This window comes from Gracilinanus agilis, chromosome 1 (genome assembly GCF_016433145.1).
Source record: "Gracilinanus agilis isolate LMUSP501 chromosome 1, AgileGrace, whole genome shotgun sequence".
NCBI classification, from domain to species: Eukaryota; Metazoa; Chordata; class Mammalia; order Didelphimorphia; family Didelphidae; genus Gracilinanus; species Gracilinanus agilis.
The window spans coordinates 178,143,242-178,157,321 of NC_058130.1; the positions used below are offsets into that span (position 1 = coordinate 178,143,242).

The 14,080-nt window shown below is 35.1% G+C and overlaps 1 protein-coding gene and 1 pseudogene across 1 annotated transcript in view; one reads left to right on the forward strand and one right to left on the reverse strand.

The window, feature by feature from the left end:
• Positions 1-14,080, forward strand: part of ATF7IP2 (activating transcription factor 7 interacting protein 2) — a 57,849-nt gene that overhangs the window by 25,907 nt on the left and 17,862 nt on the right. Inside the window, exons 6-7 of the mRNA XM_044657315.1 lie at positions 6,096-6,157; positions 8,624-8,685. Of these exons, the coding sequence (XP_044513250.1) occupies positions 6,096-6,157; positions 8,624-8,685 (124 nt within the window). The remainder of the gene's footprint in view (positions 1-6,095; positions 6,158-8,623; positions 8,686-14,080) is intronic.
• Positions 9,322-9,604, reverse strand: LOC123231092 (annotated as a pseudogene).

Here is a 14,080-nt window from a genome sequence, read left to right on the forward strand (position 1 = left end):
GTTTCCAATTAATTTTTATTTGCCTCTCCATGCACCCTTACTAATTATAATTTTTATTGCATTATGATCTGAAAATGTTGCATTTATTATTTTTCCTTTTTTACATTTGTTTGCAATGTTTTTATGTCCTACTAGTACATGGTCAATCTTTGTGAATGTACTGTGTGCTGCTGAAAAGGTGTATTCCTTTTATCCCTATTTATTTTTCTCCATATATCTATCTATTAACTCTCATTTTTCTAAGATTTCATTCACATATCTTACTCTTTCTTATTTATTTTTTGGTTGGTTTATCTAGAACTGCTAGACTCTAGCAGCTAGAGGAAGGTTCAGGTCTCCCACTAATTTAGTTTTACTATCTATTTCCTCCTTAATCTCCAATAGTTTCTCCTTTAAAAATCTGGATGCTATATCATTTGGTGCATACATGTTGAGTACTGTTATTTCCTCATTATCTGTAGTGCCTTTTATCAGATATTTCCCTATCTCTTTTAATCAGATCTATTTTTACTTTCCCTTTGTCAGATATAATTGCAACTCCTGCCTTTAATTAGTCCCCCAACTTTATTTTACTTCCCTTCCCACTCCCTTCTTATTTCCCTCCTTTTTTCCTTTGAGTTCTATTAAATTCCCTTCCCTCTTTCTTTCTCTCCCTTTTGGTACTCTTTGCCCCACTCCCCGCCTTGGTTTTCCCCTCTCAATTTCCCTGTAGGATAAAATAGAACCCCAATGGATCTAAATGCTCTTCCCTCTCAGAATTAATTCCATTGAGAGTAAGGTTTAAGTATTACCTATTACCACTCTCTTCCTCCTTATAATAGTATTCTTCCCCTCCCCCTACCCCTCCCATGCCTCTTTCTGTGGTATAACATCCTATTTTTCTTCTTCAAGTTTCTCTTGGTTCCATCTTCTATCGTCCCCCTTTTTTATATATCATTTTAAACCACTTAGTACTCCAACCTCTACCTTTGAATAATTCTTCTATCTACTATTATAGTGAAAACTATTTTTGAGAGTTACAAATAACATTTTTCTATATAGGAATATAAACAATCTGACCTTACTGAAGTCCTTTAAAACTTTTTTCCCTTCTTGTTTACCTTTTCATGTTTCTCTTGAATATTTTATTTGGACATCAAAATTTCCATTTAAGTCTGGTCTTTTCTTTAGGAATACTTGGAAATCTATTTTGTTAAATGCCCATACTTTCCCCTGGAAATATATAGTCAATTTTGATGGGTACGTGATTCTTGGTTGTAGACCCAATTCTCTTGCCTTTCTGAATATCACATTCCAAGCCTTGCAGTCCTTTAGTGTGGAGGCTGCCGGATCTTATGTAATCCTGACTGGGGCTCCTTGATGTCTGAATTGTCACTTTCCGGCTTCTTGCAGTATTTTCTCCTTGGCTTGGAAGCTCTTGATTTGGCAGCTCTTGATTTGGCTATTACATTCCTGGGGATTATCTTTTGAATATTTAACGTAGCGAGTGATCTATAGACTCTATCAATGTCTATTTTGCCCTCTTGTTCAAGAATATTAAGGTAATTTTCTTGTATAATTTCTTGTAATATGATGTCAAAGCTTCTAGTTTTTTTCCCTTAAGTTTTCAGGTAGACCAATGATTCTCAAATTGTCTCTCCTAAACCTGTTTTCCAGGTCATTTGTCTTTTCAATGAGGTATTTCATGTTTCCTTCTATTTTTTCATTCTTTTGATTTTGCTTTATTAATCTTGCTGTCTTGTAAGATCATTAGCTTCTACTTGCCCAATTCTAGACTGCTTTTCAGCTATGATCTTTTGATTTTCCTTTTCAGTTTGCTCTATCCTTCTTTTCATGGCTTCCAGCAAGTCAATTCTGGTCTCCAATTTGCTTGTTAATTCATGTGATTTCTGTGCTTCTTTTTCCAAGTGGGAGATTCTGGCTTTTAAATTTTATTTTCTTTTTTAATTTCTTGCATTTCTGTTTCCCACTTTTCTTCCCACTTTTTCTTCTGTCTTTTTTACTTGGTTCTTGAACTCCTTTCTGAGTTCCTCAAGAGCTTGTGACCAATTTCCCTTTTTTTTTTTTTTTGGTTTGTAAAGTTTGGATGTCTTTGTTTGTTTGTCACTTTCTGCTGCCGCTTCTGTACTCTGCTCTTTTTCTCCATAGAAGTTATCCAATATCAGAGGCTTTCTCTGTTGTATCTTATTTCTTTTGGCACTTGTGCATTGTAGTTTTTGGTTTTGGTGGCCATTGATGTGTTAGTTTTATCTTTCCTTCCCAACCAGAAGTCTAAGTGAGGAGGGCAGGCAGCTCTTTGTGTAGTGAACTACAGAGCGGTTTTTGACCCCAAGGCTATTTTTCCAGTCTCTGCAGCCATCTCTGTACTCCTCAGCCTTGTCCCAAGTCTCACTGCCAAGGCCTTGCACTGTCCTCAGGAGTAAGACTGTGGTACTACCCTCAGCCAGCCCCTGAGAATTTAGAAATTGCCCTGGCCCTCACTCTTGACTCTGGCATGCATGGTAGGTGGTGTGGTTGGGTGGTGATCAGCTCGCTCTTTGGTAAGTGTAATTTTACCCTCTTATAGCATAGAAATGCCCAAACCTTGCCTACCTGCAGGGCTGTGCCCCTTGGTAGAGCCCCTTCCCTCGTCTGATTTTGATTTTTGTCCTTTTGAGACACTTTGTTGTGTAATGTCCTGCTTTGTCTCTACTGCAGGTAGAAGAGATTCAAAAGCAAACACATCAGGCTATTTGAGGTGGTTTTCATGGTCTTTAGTCCCCTGTTTATTCTCTCAACTTGTAAACAGTAAGAATAACTTAGTATACATATATAATGAAACAAAAAGCAAAGGTAATACTATAATAGTGATTATCACCATTAATTAACATCAGGTCTCCTTGCATTTTAATAGCCCATCACCACTGTCCACCAATTTCATCCTAGATCTCAGATATTTCTTGTAGTTATTTGAGTTCCAAAATATCTTTTCTTATATGTCCAGGGGTAGGTCTCCTCTTGACTAGATTTACTTATTTGTTTCCAAGTTACTTAGAGATTCCTTTATGTGTTCCTGCTAAAATCTTTTACAAAGCAGATTTCAGAATAAATTAGCACAGCTTTTCAAATATTATTTCTCCAGTAACTAGTTGAGGTAGTGAAAATCATCCAAAATTTTCTTAAAACTCATTAATAATAGAACTATCAGGAACTCAAAATGCACTTGAAAGTCAGAAAATTTGGGGTTTTTTTATATACCCCTTAGAATTGTTACATTTGTCATAGAGGTTATCTTATTTGTTACTTTTTCAAAACTTTCCACTTCCTACATTTCCCTCTTTACTATCTCTACCCTGCTCTAATAAAGCTATAGAAGGAGGGAGAAAAATATCACCTAGCTAAATACCCTGTAATTGCCGATCCAAAGAAATCCAGCTCAACACCTACAAAGGCCCCCTCAGGTCCCAATCTCCAACCAGGAATCACAGTAATCTCTTCAGCAAGATTCTTACCAGCATAGAATCAGTCTCCGAGACAGAAGAATCTCACCAATGCAGAAGTCCTCCTTCAGCAAGAGTCATCAAGGCAGCAGAAGTATGAAGAATGCCCTCGGCTATCTTTTATAAGCAGTTTTCTCCATGTCATTTCCTGTCTCTCTGGTTTCTCCTTCCTTTCACTGTGGGCTGGCTTGTCACATTTCAGGAACCAATCAAAGTCTCTCAATTTGCCTAGCACTGTGGGGTGGGGGGGAACAGGGGGTATGCTTGTGGTCTTTTAGAACTAAGTGTTAATAATTAAGTAAGTGTGAACTCTTTGTTAAGTAGGGTTACTTCGAGTTCCTGATTGAATAACTTAAAATAGACAAAGGGAATAAAAAATTCCCTTTCACAGAGGCAAGTAGGGGTTTTCACTTCCATACATTTCTAACTTTAGCCAGGCAACAAGTATTTATCAAGACTTTACTGTATGCTAGGCACTATGCTGATCTTGTGGGGATACAAAGAAAACAAAAACAGTACCTGCCCTCAAGGACCTCACACACTGGAGCATACAGCATAATTACATATAATATAATAACCATATTCATAAAACATATACATGGTAAGTTTGAAGGAGATCAGGAAAGAGTTCTTGCAGAAAATGAGTTTTTAGCAGAGATTAAAGGAAGCTAGGAGGAAGAGATGAGGGTAGAGAGCATTCTAGGCTTGGAGACAGCCAGTGAAAATGTATGAATTCAGCAAGGGGCTATTTTTTAGTGTCACTACATTGTAGTTCATATTAAAGAGGAAAACATGAGAAGATTGGAAAGTTAGGAGGGATGTAGGTTATGAAGGATTTTAAAAGCTGAAGAGAAGTTCTTATATTTGATCTTAGAAATAATAAGGAACCCCTGGAGTTTATTGAGTTGAGTAACACAGTCAGAAGTGACAGGAAAATAATTCTGTTAGCTCATTGGAGGATGGACTGGAGTGGAGAAAAGAAGTGTGGTAGATAGACCAACCAGGAGGCTATTGCAGTAGTCTTGTTGTGAGGTGGCAAGGGCCTGCACCAGGGTGGTGGCAGTGTTAAAGAAGAAAAGGAGATGTATATAAGAGATGATGAGAAGGTAGAATCCATAGGACTTGACAGTACATTTGATATAAAGGGTGAATGCAAGAAAGGATTTGAAAATGACTCCTAGGCTGTGAGCCTGGATGATTGGGACAGTGATGACTCATTCAACAGTAATAGGGAAGTTTGAAAGAGGAGAGGATTTGTGAGGGCTAGGGGAGAGATAATGAGGTTTTGTACATGTTGACTTTAAGATATCTATGAGATATAACTTATTTTTAGATAGGTGAATGATATTCTGTAATGTTCCACATGTCAATTATACTTAAAATTTTTGCATAACTCAAGAAAATCAGTCCTAAAACTAATACAGGTCAATTCAAAAAACATTTGTGCTACACTACTTGCATGTTACAAAAAACAGTACAATGCAGACCCTTGCCTTTGAAGAACTTAGGGAATAGAAAAGACTTGTAAAAGAAAATAAGGTACAAGTAGGATTTGAAATCCAAAATTAAAATTTTATATTATACTTGGCAGGAAATGTGGAGTCACTGAAAAACTTTTTTAAAGAGAGCAATTACATATTTAGAACATATTGCGTTAGAAAGATGATTTAGGCTAGCTTGGAGAGGGACTAGACTGAAGCCAAGAAGACCAACTTGAAGGAGAGGGGTTTATAGAAGTTATGGTAAGAAAAGATTAAGAGTAGTTGCACTGGGAATAGAAAATCAAGAAAAGATGTGATAGATGTTGGTAAAGTTAAAAGATGTAACTTGACAAATCACTTGATGTATGGCATGAGGGAAAGGGAATATGTCTACTAATTTCTGATTTCTAGCCTGCATGGTTGGTTGGTTATATCATGAATCTAAATAGAGAAATCAGGGGAAAGGGTGAAGGTTTGGGAAAGAACTCCTAAGGTTTTGATTTTGAGGTTCCCCTGTAACATCCAAATAGAGCTCTCTAACCAACAGTTGGAAATATGGGCCTGGAGCTTTAAGGAGAAATTGGGAATGGAGAGTAAAGATTTGGGAGTTGTCTACATAGCAGTGATAATTTTTTCTTCCTAAGGAGCCAACAACTAAAGAAAAAGGAAAGAAAAATTTTAAACAAACAGAAGAGAAAAAAATGACAGACTAAACACCCTTTCTGATACAATGATAACACCTGGGGGAGGAGGGAAGAGGGTAGAAGAAATAAAGAAGAGTAAAGGAAGGTGACTGAGTAGAAGGGAGAAATTCATATGTGTGTCATATTTTTATGTTGTAAACTAATAGATTTTAGGTTATTTTTGTTTTAAGAATTTTATGACACACCTATGAAAGCTACTGTTGCAAAACCAAGACTAAGAATCACTGACTTTCCTTTCAAAGCCACTTTTTCTCATATTCTTAACTTGGAAATTGTGATATTCTGTAAAGGGTTTTTTCTTCACTCATAAAATTTTTCAATCGTCAAGTTAAGCATGCTGAGAAAAGTTGTTAGAATAATGCTAATCATTGCATGGTGATGCCTGAAATTGCATGTTCAGTTTGTGTTCTTTTTCTCTTTTACCATTTTAGTAACAATGCTGATGTTATGCTGATTTCTGAGGAAAATGTTCATTTGAAAGCTCCAGTAACAAGTACAACAGGTACCCTGAGCTAACTAGAAAGTTCTTTATTTTAGAGTTCACATTTATTTATGCTATTATTGATAGGTGTTCTCAATTAAATGGATGATACATTCTACTCACATAAAAGACCATGTTAACAGTTTAGCCTAAAAGCAGCTTGATCTACATTTATCCAAATATTTACTGATCAAAAAGTGATACCTGAATATAGTATAGAAAGACTTTGTGATAATCAACTTAAAGCCTCACAGTTTTTCATCATGTTATACATTATCCTTTTTTTTTGCTACTTTAACTTAGTTAAATGCCATAGAAATGCAAATTCTAAATAGGATTAAAGAAATGTATTTTTGAATTTACAAGAATATGAAATGCTATTAATCTCTTTAAAAAAAGTACTCATTTTGAAATGGAATCAGTATTTCGACAAGCAGTTTCTAGGCTCTGTGGAGCTTAGAAACCCTGAATTCTAAGTGAACTTCTCCATCTAACCTTGGAGTTTGGGATCTAAGTGTACCCCTCCATTTGTATAAACATACATATATCTTCGAGCTAGCAGAATGTTCTGTCTAATTCTTTATTGAACCCCACTCACATCACCAAACTACAGATTCCCAAAATACTGTTTTTAGATTAGGCACTCAAATTCTTCTTTTTTTAGAAACTGTATGTAAGCACTAGAAATTTTAGAGAACTTTGTAGACTCTTAAAGCCTACCTATGTTCACATACTACAGTTAATTGATATTGCAAAAATCTTTACCCAGCTGCCCCCTACACTTTTTTTTAAATTAACAATTTGTCATTTTCCAGAGAAGAAAATTTTCCTTTCAGCATGTTGTATCTCTTTTAGCATTAATTTTATTAATTTTTTTGTATTTTCGCTAACTTTTTTCTGTTTTATCATCCATAACTCATTTTATTTTTTAAAAATTGGTCTCTTCCTAATATCTTTTCCCATTCCTGACTGTTTTAAAGAAACTTAGCAAATCAACTTACTTAAACTGAAGGTTGTCCATATGCTTTTTAACCACTAACATGAGTTGTAAGACTAGTAAAACATTTCTCAACCAAAATCTTTTTATTTCTAACCTTGTCAATATTTAAAAGCTTTTTAATTGAATATGTTTAATAGCATTTTCCTCACTAGTTTCAAAACTCTTTGTGTTATATATAGCTACTATACTCTTACATGCCTGTAGCTATAGAAATTGTGAATTTCTAGTTACCACAAATATAGAATTAAAGAAGATTTTAAGACTTTATTCCAGGGACATCTGGGTAACTCAGTGGATTGAGAGCCAGGCCTAGAGATGGGAGGTCCTAGGTTCAAATATGGCCTCAGACACTTCCCAGCTGTGTGACCCTGGGCAAGTCACTTGACCCCCATTGCCTACCCTTACCACTCTTCTGCCTTGGAGCCAATACACAGTATTGACTCCAAGAGGGAAGGTAAGGGTTTTAAAAAAAAAAAAAACTTTATTCCTTCCTCTCAGTCCTAGACAAGGTTAGACCAAAGCCATTTTACACAGTCCATCCTTCTCAGTAATATGATGCGTTTTTGATGAGTACCTTAAATGGTTCAGATACCTTAAAAGAAAAAATCTGAAGGTTGAAAATTATGCTCCAAGTATTTTGAGCTTTGATGGAATATTTGATTACCCTGTAATAATTGTGTATGTGAAACAGAATCCTGCCAACCAATCAGTATATTTGAAGAAGAGAAGTTGTTTTTTCTTTCATCTTCTGTGAGGGGTGAAGCACAATTCAAGTACTCTTATTTTGGAGTTCACTTACACACATATGTATAACATAATGTAGCTTAGTTTATGTCAGTAACTGGCTTTTAAACTACCATATTAGGGGCAGATAGGATAGAGCATCAGGCCTGGAATCAGGAGGACCTGGGTTCAAATGTAGTCTCAGACATTTTCTTGGTATGTCACCCTGAGTAAGTCACTTATCCCAGTTTGCCTAGCTCTTGCCATTCTGCCTTCGAGTTGTCACTAAAACAGAAAGTAAGTAAAGATTTAAAAAAAAAAGGTCTACCTGATTACCCAGACTTATTACATTCAGTGTCTCTGGATGTGGAAAATACATGGAAGATTCAGGAATTGCCCATCTTCTATAAGAGTTGATCAAAAAAAGGAACCTACCTAAAAATTTGGGGCAGTTGGAGAAGATTAACATTACTGATCTCTTTATAGATAGAAATTATTTTCACCTAGTTTCCAAGTTTGATCTTCCTCAAATTCTAGGCCTATTTTCAAGTGATATTTTAGAAGCCTTAAGATAATTTGTATGGATGAAAAATGCCTTGAGTAGGGTAATCTGTATTAAATTTTATTATAATGAATTGGGAACAAGGTACAGTTAGTAACTTTTTATTTAGAAAGTCCATGACTTTGTTTTATCAATTCTAATGTCAGTGTTTTCGAATGTTAACATTTTAACAATCTATTGTTTTCTCTTTCAGATGTTGAAAAAACAGTACTGGCAAAGTCAAATGATACACTTGGTTCTAAAATTAAATCTAAGGTAAGTAATAATAAATTTCCTTTTTTTTCTTTTTTAAATTTTAAACGAAGTTTATTTAAACAAGATGTTTGACTTGAAGGGGAAACTATCTAGGATCATTTTCTTTATGGTAATTTATTCCTACTGAGAGATGGAGATTGCCCTTGTAACAGCTACATACAAAAAAGTTATAAAATCGTCCTCGGTTTTACGGTGATAAAAGAAAAGCATTGAAATTATCCAATCAAACAAAGTATGCAAGAATTTTTTGTGGGTTTTTTTTGTTATTAAATAATGAGAACAAAATAACTTATTGGAATATAAAGATAAAAGTTGAGTGAGCATACCACTAATGGAGAAAAGGGATATTTTCACAGAACCAGTTTTTCCCCCCTCTCCTTATCTCCATTTGATGTTGATCAAAACATACCATTGACCATTAAGTTAAAAAAAAAAAACAACAAAACACACATTATGGCTGTGCACATACACCAGTTACTTTGTGTACAATAAAGGAATAGGGGAAGGGAATCAAAGAAGAGAGAAAACTATACTGCAGTAGTCAGGATGTAGAAGAACCAAATCTTGGTTTTCTCATTGTGAATACATTGCTTTCCTTGGGAGCACAATTCTGGAGTAGAGTTGCATATTCTCTTTTTAGCAAATGCCTCCTCTCTGTTGCTGGAATATATCAGTTGTATCTTCATCCTCCATGTCTAGCTGTGCAGATATCTATTTCATTGATTGACTGCCCATCAAATCAGAATCTGATCTGCCTCTTTGACAAACCCTATTGTTCACAATAGGCTTTCATTAGTTTACTAAGTGGTGTGTGCTTCTTAATCTTAAACTGCACCACCAAACCATCTTACCCTGCCACCTTCAAATTAATGTGGTTGTTTTCAATCTTGACTCCTTCCTTTGGCGTCTCGTTGGCCATGATGAGTTTGAGGGTCTCCTCAGCCACCGCTTACCAAAAGAGGCACTAGGATGGTCCACTCCAAGAGGATCTAAATTTCCCATAGACATACAAATATAGATAGGTATATGCACAGATGTGTGTAAATTAGTGGAAAATAAATTATAGGACTCTAAAATCAGTATTCTACAGCTGAGTTTTGTTTGTATAGTTTGTCCATTCAGTCTTTGGAAAATGCTGATGACAATAATCTTAATACCTATCCAGTCTGCAATACAACCTATAGTTATTAGTAATTAATAATTAGTTATTAGTAATTTGTGTTTTACTTGCATCAAGATAAATATAGTATCTCATGGTTTTTTTCTCCATATCCATAACAAATTAGCCACAGAAACCTTCTAGGATATTAAATTTTAGTAGTTTCTAAATTATCTAAAAGTATTTTGGATCATTAAAATTATCTTATTATAAGAACTATCGCTATTATCATTAGGTCAGGCAGTGAATAGTCTTATGTGGAAGTTTGTGACAGGCTAAGGTGGTTGTCAAGACTAACAAACTAGCATAGTGTTATAGCAACTCCAGGCAAGGTTGAAAAAGACAACTGGGTCTTCTAGCCATTGGGGAAGTGGTATGCAGGGAAGAGAGAAATGAATGAAGGCTAAGTAAATTAGTCAGCAAAGTTGGGCCAAATCCAAACTTTTTGTGACAAAGACAAGCAAAACAAACAGTAGATTGCTCACTAAAAATCTACTCCTCTCAATCAACAAGATATTAGAGCCAGCCCTATTGCCAGTTTAGAGTTTCCCTTACTACATACCTTACTACAAACATCTTGTTTTCATGCATATGGAGAGAAATAGGAAAGTTGATATGGGATTTGTGAGTAATGATGAAGAAAGGGTGATGTGGAACCTCTGTTTGGCCCTTGTATTCAGCCTAGTGCAGGAAGTTCTTGATTGAAGAAGTAGTCCAACCTCTTAAGAGGTCTGATTGAAACAAAATTTTCTGGTGGATAATGTTAATGTTTCATCCAGTAGTAGATCCAAAAGAGACCAAAGGTCTAATAAAATGAATAGCCAAAATGAAAGGAAAAGAAATTTATTACTGCTCTAATGAACTGCCAACTGATATTAGTCTTCCCCTTCCTAGTGTATAGTTTGTATACTTTTTAGACCCACTTAAGGTATACAGCCAGTCAATAGCATCCTATGACAGGTAAATGAAGCTTGACTATCCACTAAGATATAGCAAGTCTCCATATTCAAAATGGCCGTTATTGGAACTTACAGTCCTTCCCGTATCTGGTGATCACAGAAATATTGAAAAAGATCAGAAAAGCCTTTGGTTGTAGAACTCGATTATTTGAGGTGGGTGAGGGACCTTGTCTACATGTCACAAAATCTCCATTTTGATTTAGTCACATATAGTATCTCTAGAATGGCATTGTTCTTCCTCCACAATAAATAATAATAAATTGTCATATTGGCAGCCAGGTGCTCAATTATAAAATTTGGGGGGAAATGGCTATATATGTACAGGAAGCAAATAGGGCATTCACTTTCTCATATCTGCCATTCATCTTCAGGCTGAGAAATACAAATTAATTCTACTTTGTAACTGACCCTATACTTCATTGATTTCCTGTTGTAATTGATTCTGCACCTAATCTAAGTTACTTTTCTATGTCTTTTAACTAAACTTTCCTCTCTGAGCCAGTTTAAAATTCAGCATATCCATAAGACACTGTAATTAAAGGGAAAAGACTTGCTATCTACTATTCCTGGGAAAATTCCAGGATATCTTTTGTTATCTTTAAAGGTTACAAGCTGGCTTGACATATTTATACAAGATATATTGTCCATCTTTGCCTGTCTTAATACAATTAAGGAGGTTCTTATTTCCCTAACAAACCCTCATAAAAGCCAGGGACTCTGCTATCCTGGTCCACTAACAGTGTCCTCAAGATGCAGATAAGTCTGTATATCAATCAAGCACTCCTTAATAACAGAGGGATAGTTACTAGCTTCGCATTGGTGCTAGCCTACTTTCTTTGATGTAACCAGTCATGTTGTCCACAACCTCATAAAGCTGTCAGCCCTGTAACCACTTGCATGTTTCTCCACCTACTAGTTCTATTCATTGTTCTATGTTGATTTTTTTTTTAAAAAAGAACTTCACTTCCTGTTCTGAGTCATTGTCAGAACTGAGGGTAGCTGTTTGACTCGCTTTGTTTAAAGATATAATGAGATGTACTCTTGTTTCCAGTGTTAGAAGGTGTGTGCTAGACAATAAAACATGGTTACATGAGTTGGTAGAGATCCAGTGTTTTGGAACTGGTAGCTTACAGAGTTGGGAGAAAGTGAGGAAGACCTCTAGTCCATTGGTTAAAAATTCTGTGATGAACTTTAGGTAGAGAAGAAGAGTTGGATAGAATAGGCAAGTTTCTTTCTGCATCTTTGGCAGGAATAGAAGGATTGAGGTCACAAATCCATTTGATTTGGAAGTATTTATATAGAATTGCCATTATCCCTTGTCTTCCTTAAAATAGATAGAATTTCTTAAGAACATTATAGTTAGAAACTAGAGCTTCCAGGTCAAAGGAAAACTATTTCAAGCAACCAAAAAGAAAAAAATAAGTACCAAGTACTCCACAGTTAGGCTCTTATACAATTTAGCAACCATCCCCATAAAGGCACAGAGAACTTGGAATGTGATATTGTAGTAGACAAATCACCAAGAATAGCTTAACAAAATTTGACTATAATCATACTGGGAAAAGAAAGGCCTTTTTAGCACACCTAATGTAAAAATAAGGTTTGCATAGAACTTGAAGTTCAGACAAAGGAGTTAAAGAAACATAAAAAGGTAAATGTGGGTGAACAATCAAAAGGAACTAAAGGATCAACTACCAATACATGAACCTTTTCTGAACTCTGTCATCTTATGGGATCATAGAGTGAGTCTCAGACCAAGACCTAGGACTGGTTGTGTTTTTATGATCTTAAAATAAGAACAGAAAGAAAGACATAAAGGAATACTTGGGAGGGGAAGGTTAGAGAGAGTTATCTCATATAGTGTGAGATCAAAATAAAGACAGAGGAAAGTGAGAGAAGTGGCTAACACTTGGCCTTGACTCATCTGAAACAGTTGAAAGAAGAATACACACATGTAGTTGAGTACCTAATAAATATATTTCATCCAGCCAGGAAATAAGAGGGAAAAGAGAAAAGGAAGGGGGGAAGAATAGGAGAGTGATGCTAAATGAAAGGAGGGCTTAATCTTAAGCAAAACTAAGAATGTACAAACATTTTCTTAGCTTTTTTTTTTTTTTTTTTTTTTTCAATGGCAAAGAACTGGTAACTGAGGAGGTACTCATCAAATGGAGAATGAATGACTGAACAGATTGTAGTATAAGTATATGATGGTATAAATGCTGTTGTGCTATAAGAAATGATGAAGAGGATGATTTTAGAGAAACTTGGGAAGATTGTATGAACTCATGAAGTGAAGTGAGCAGAACTAGAACAATGATAGTTATAATAATATTGTAAAGACAAATAACTTTGAAAAACATATAAACTTTTATTAGCATAATGACCCACCACATGTGATTCCAGAAGACTAATGCTACCCATCTCTCCACAAAGAGGGATGGATTCAGAGTACAGAATGAGACTTTTTCTTTACTTATCCATTGTGAATATTTATTTTGTTTATACATATACTTATTTGTAACAAAGATTTTCTTTTTCAGTGAGTAGGAGGGGAGAAAGCAATTGTTTTCTAATTGAAAAAATGTAATTTTAATGGCATCAGTGTTGTTCATTCTACTGTTGCCATTAAGTAGTAAAATGCAAATTGAGGATCTTCATTTAAATAACTTCATAGCACTTTTTCTTTGACATTACAAACTACTATATCTTGGGAAGAAGTTTCTTTGCCTCGCCCTCAAACTATTTCTAGCTGTAATATTTTGTGGATTCTTTGTACTCATATTTTCCAAGATTTACCTCTTGAAAGATTTTTCTTGGACAACTTTCAGAAATACATCCATATTCTTTTATTTTTGTGAGTTATCTGGAATGTCTTTAATCCTTAAGTTGCTGTGTTGGGATCCCTCTCAGGTTTGTGGTTTAAGTCTTTATTTTTTAGTAATATGGATAATTCAGGGATTTATTTGTCAAACTATTTTCTGCTATAGTTAAGTGATAATTGCTTCTATGAATTTTTTGGAAGTTTCTTTTTTTTACCATGTAAGTAATTTTATTTGCTTTGCTTCTTTTTCGTTTTTATGCATCCTTTAATTTATTAATTATAGGAAGAATGATACTTGAGCTGAGCTTTGAAAAATGCTTAGGGGTTCCAGGAAAGGGAAGAGAATACTTTTTAATTATATACATATTATGTGATTTTTTTTAAACTCTTATATGGCCTTTTTTAAGTCCCTTCTCTTATTTTGGTGTGTTGCCGTGTGTGAAAAACCTAGGTATT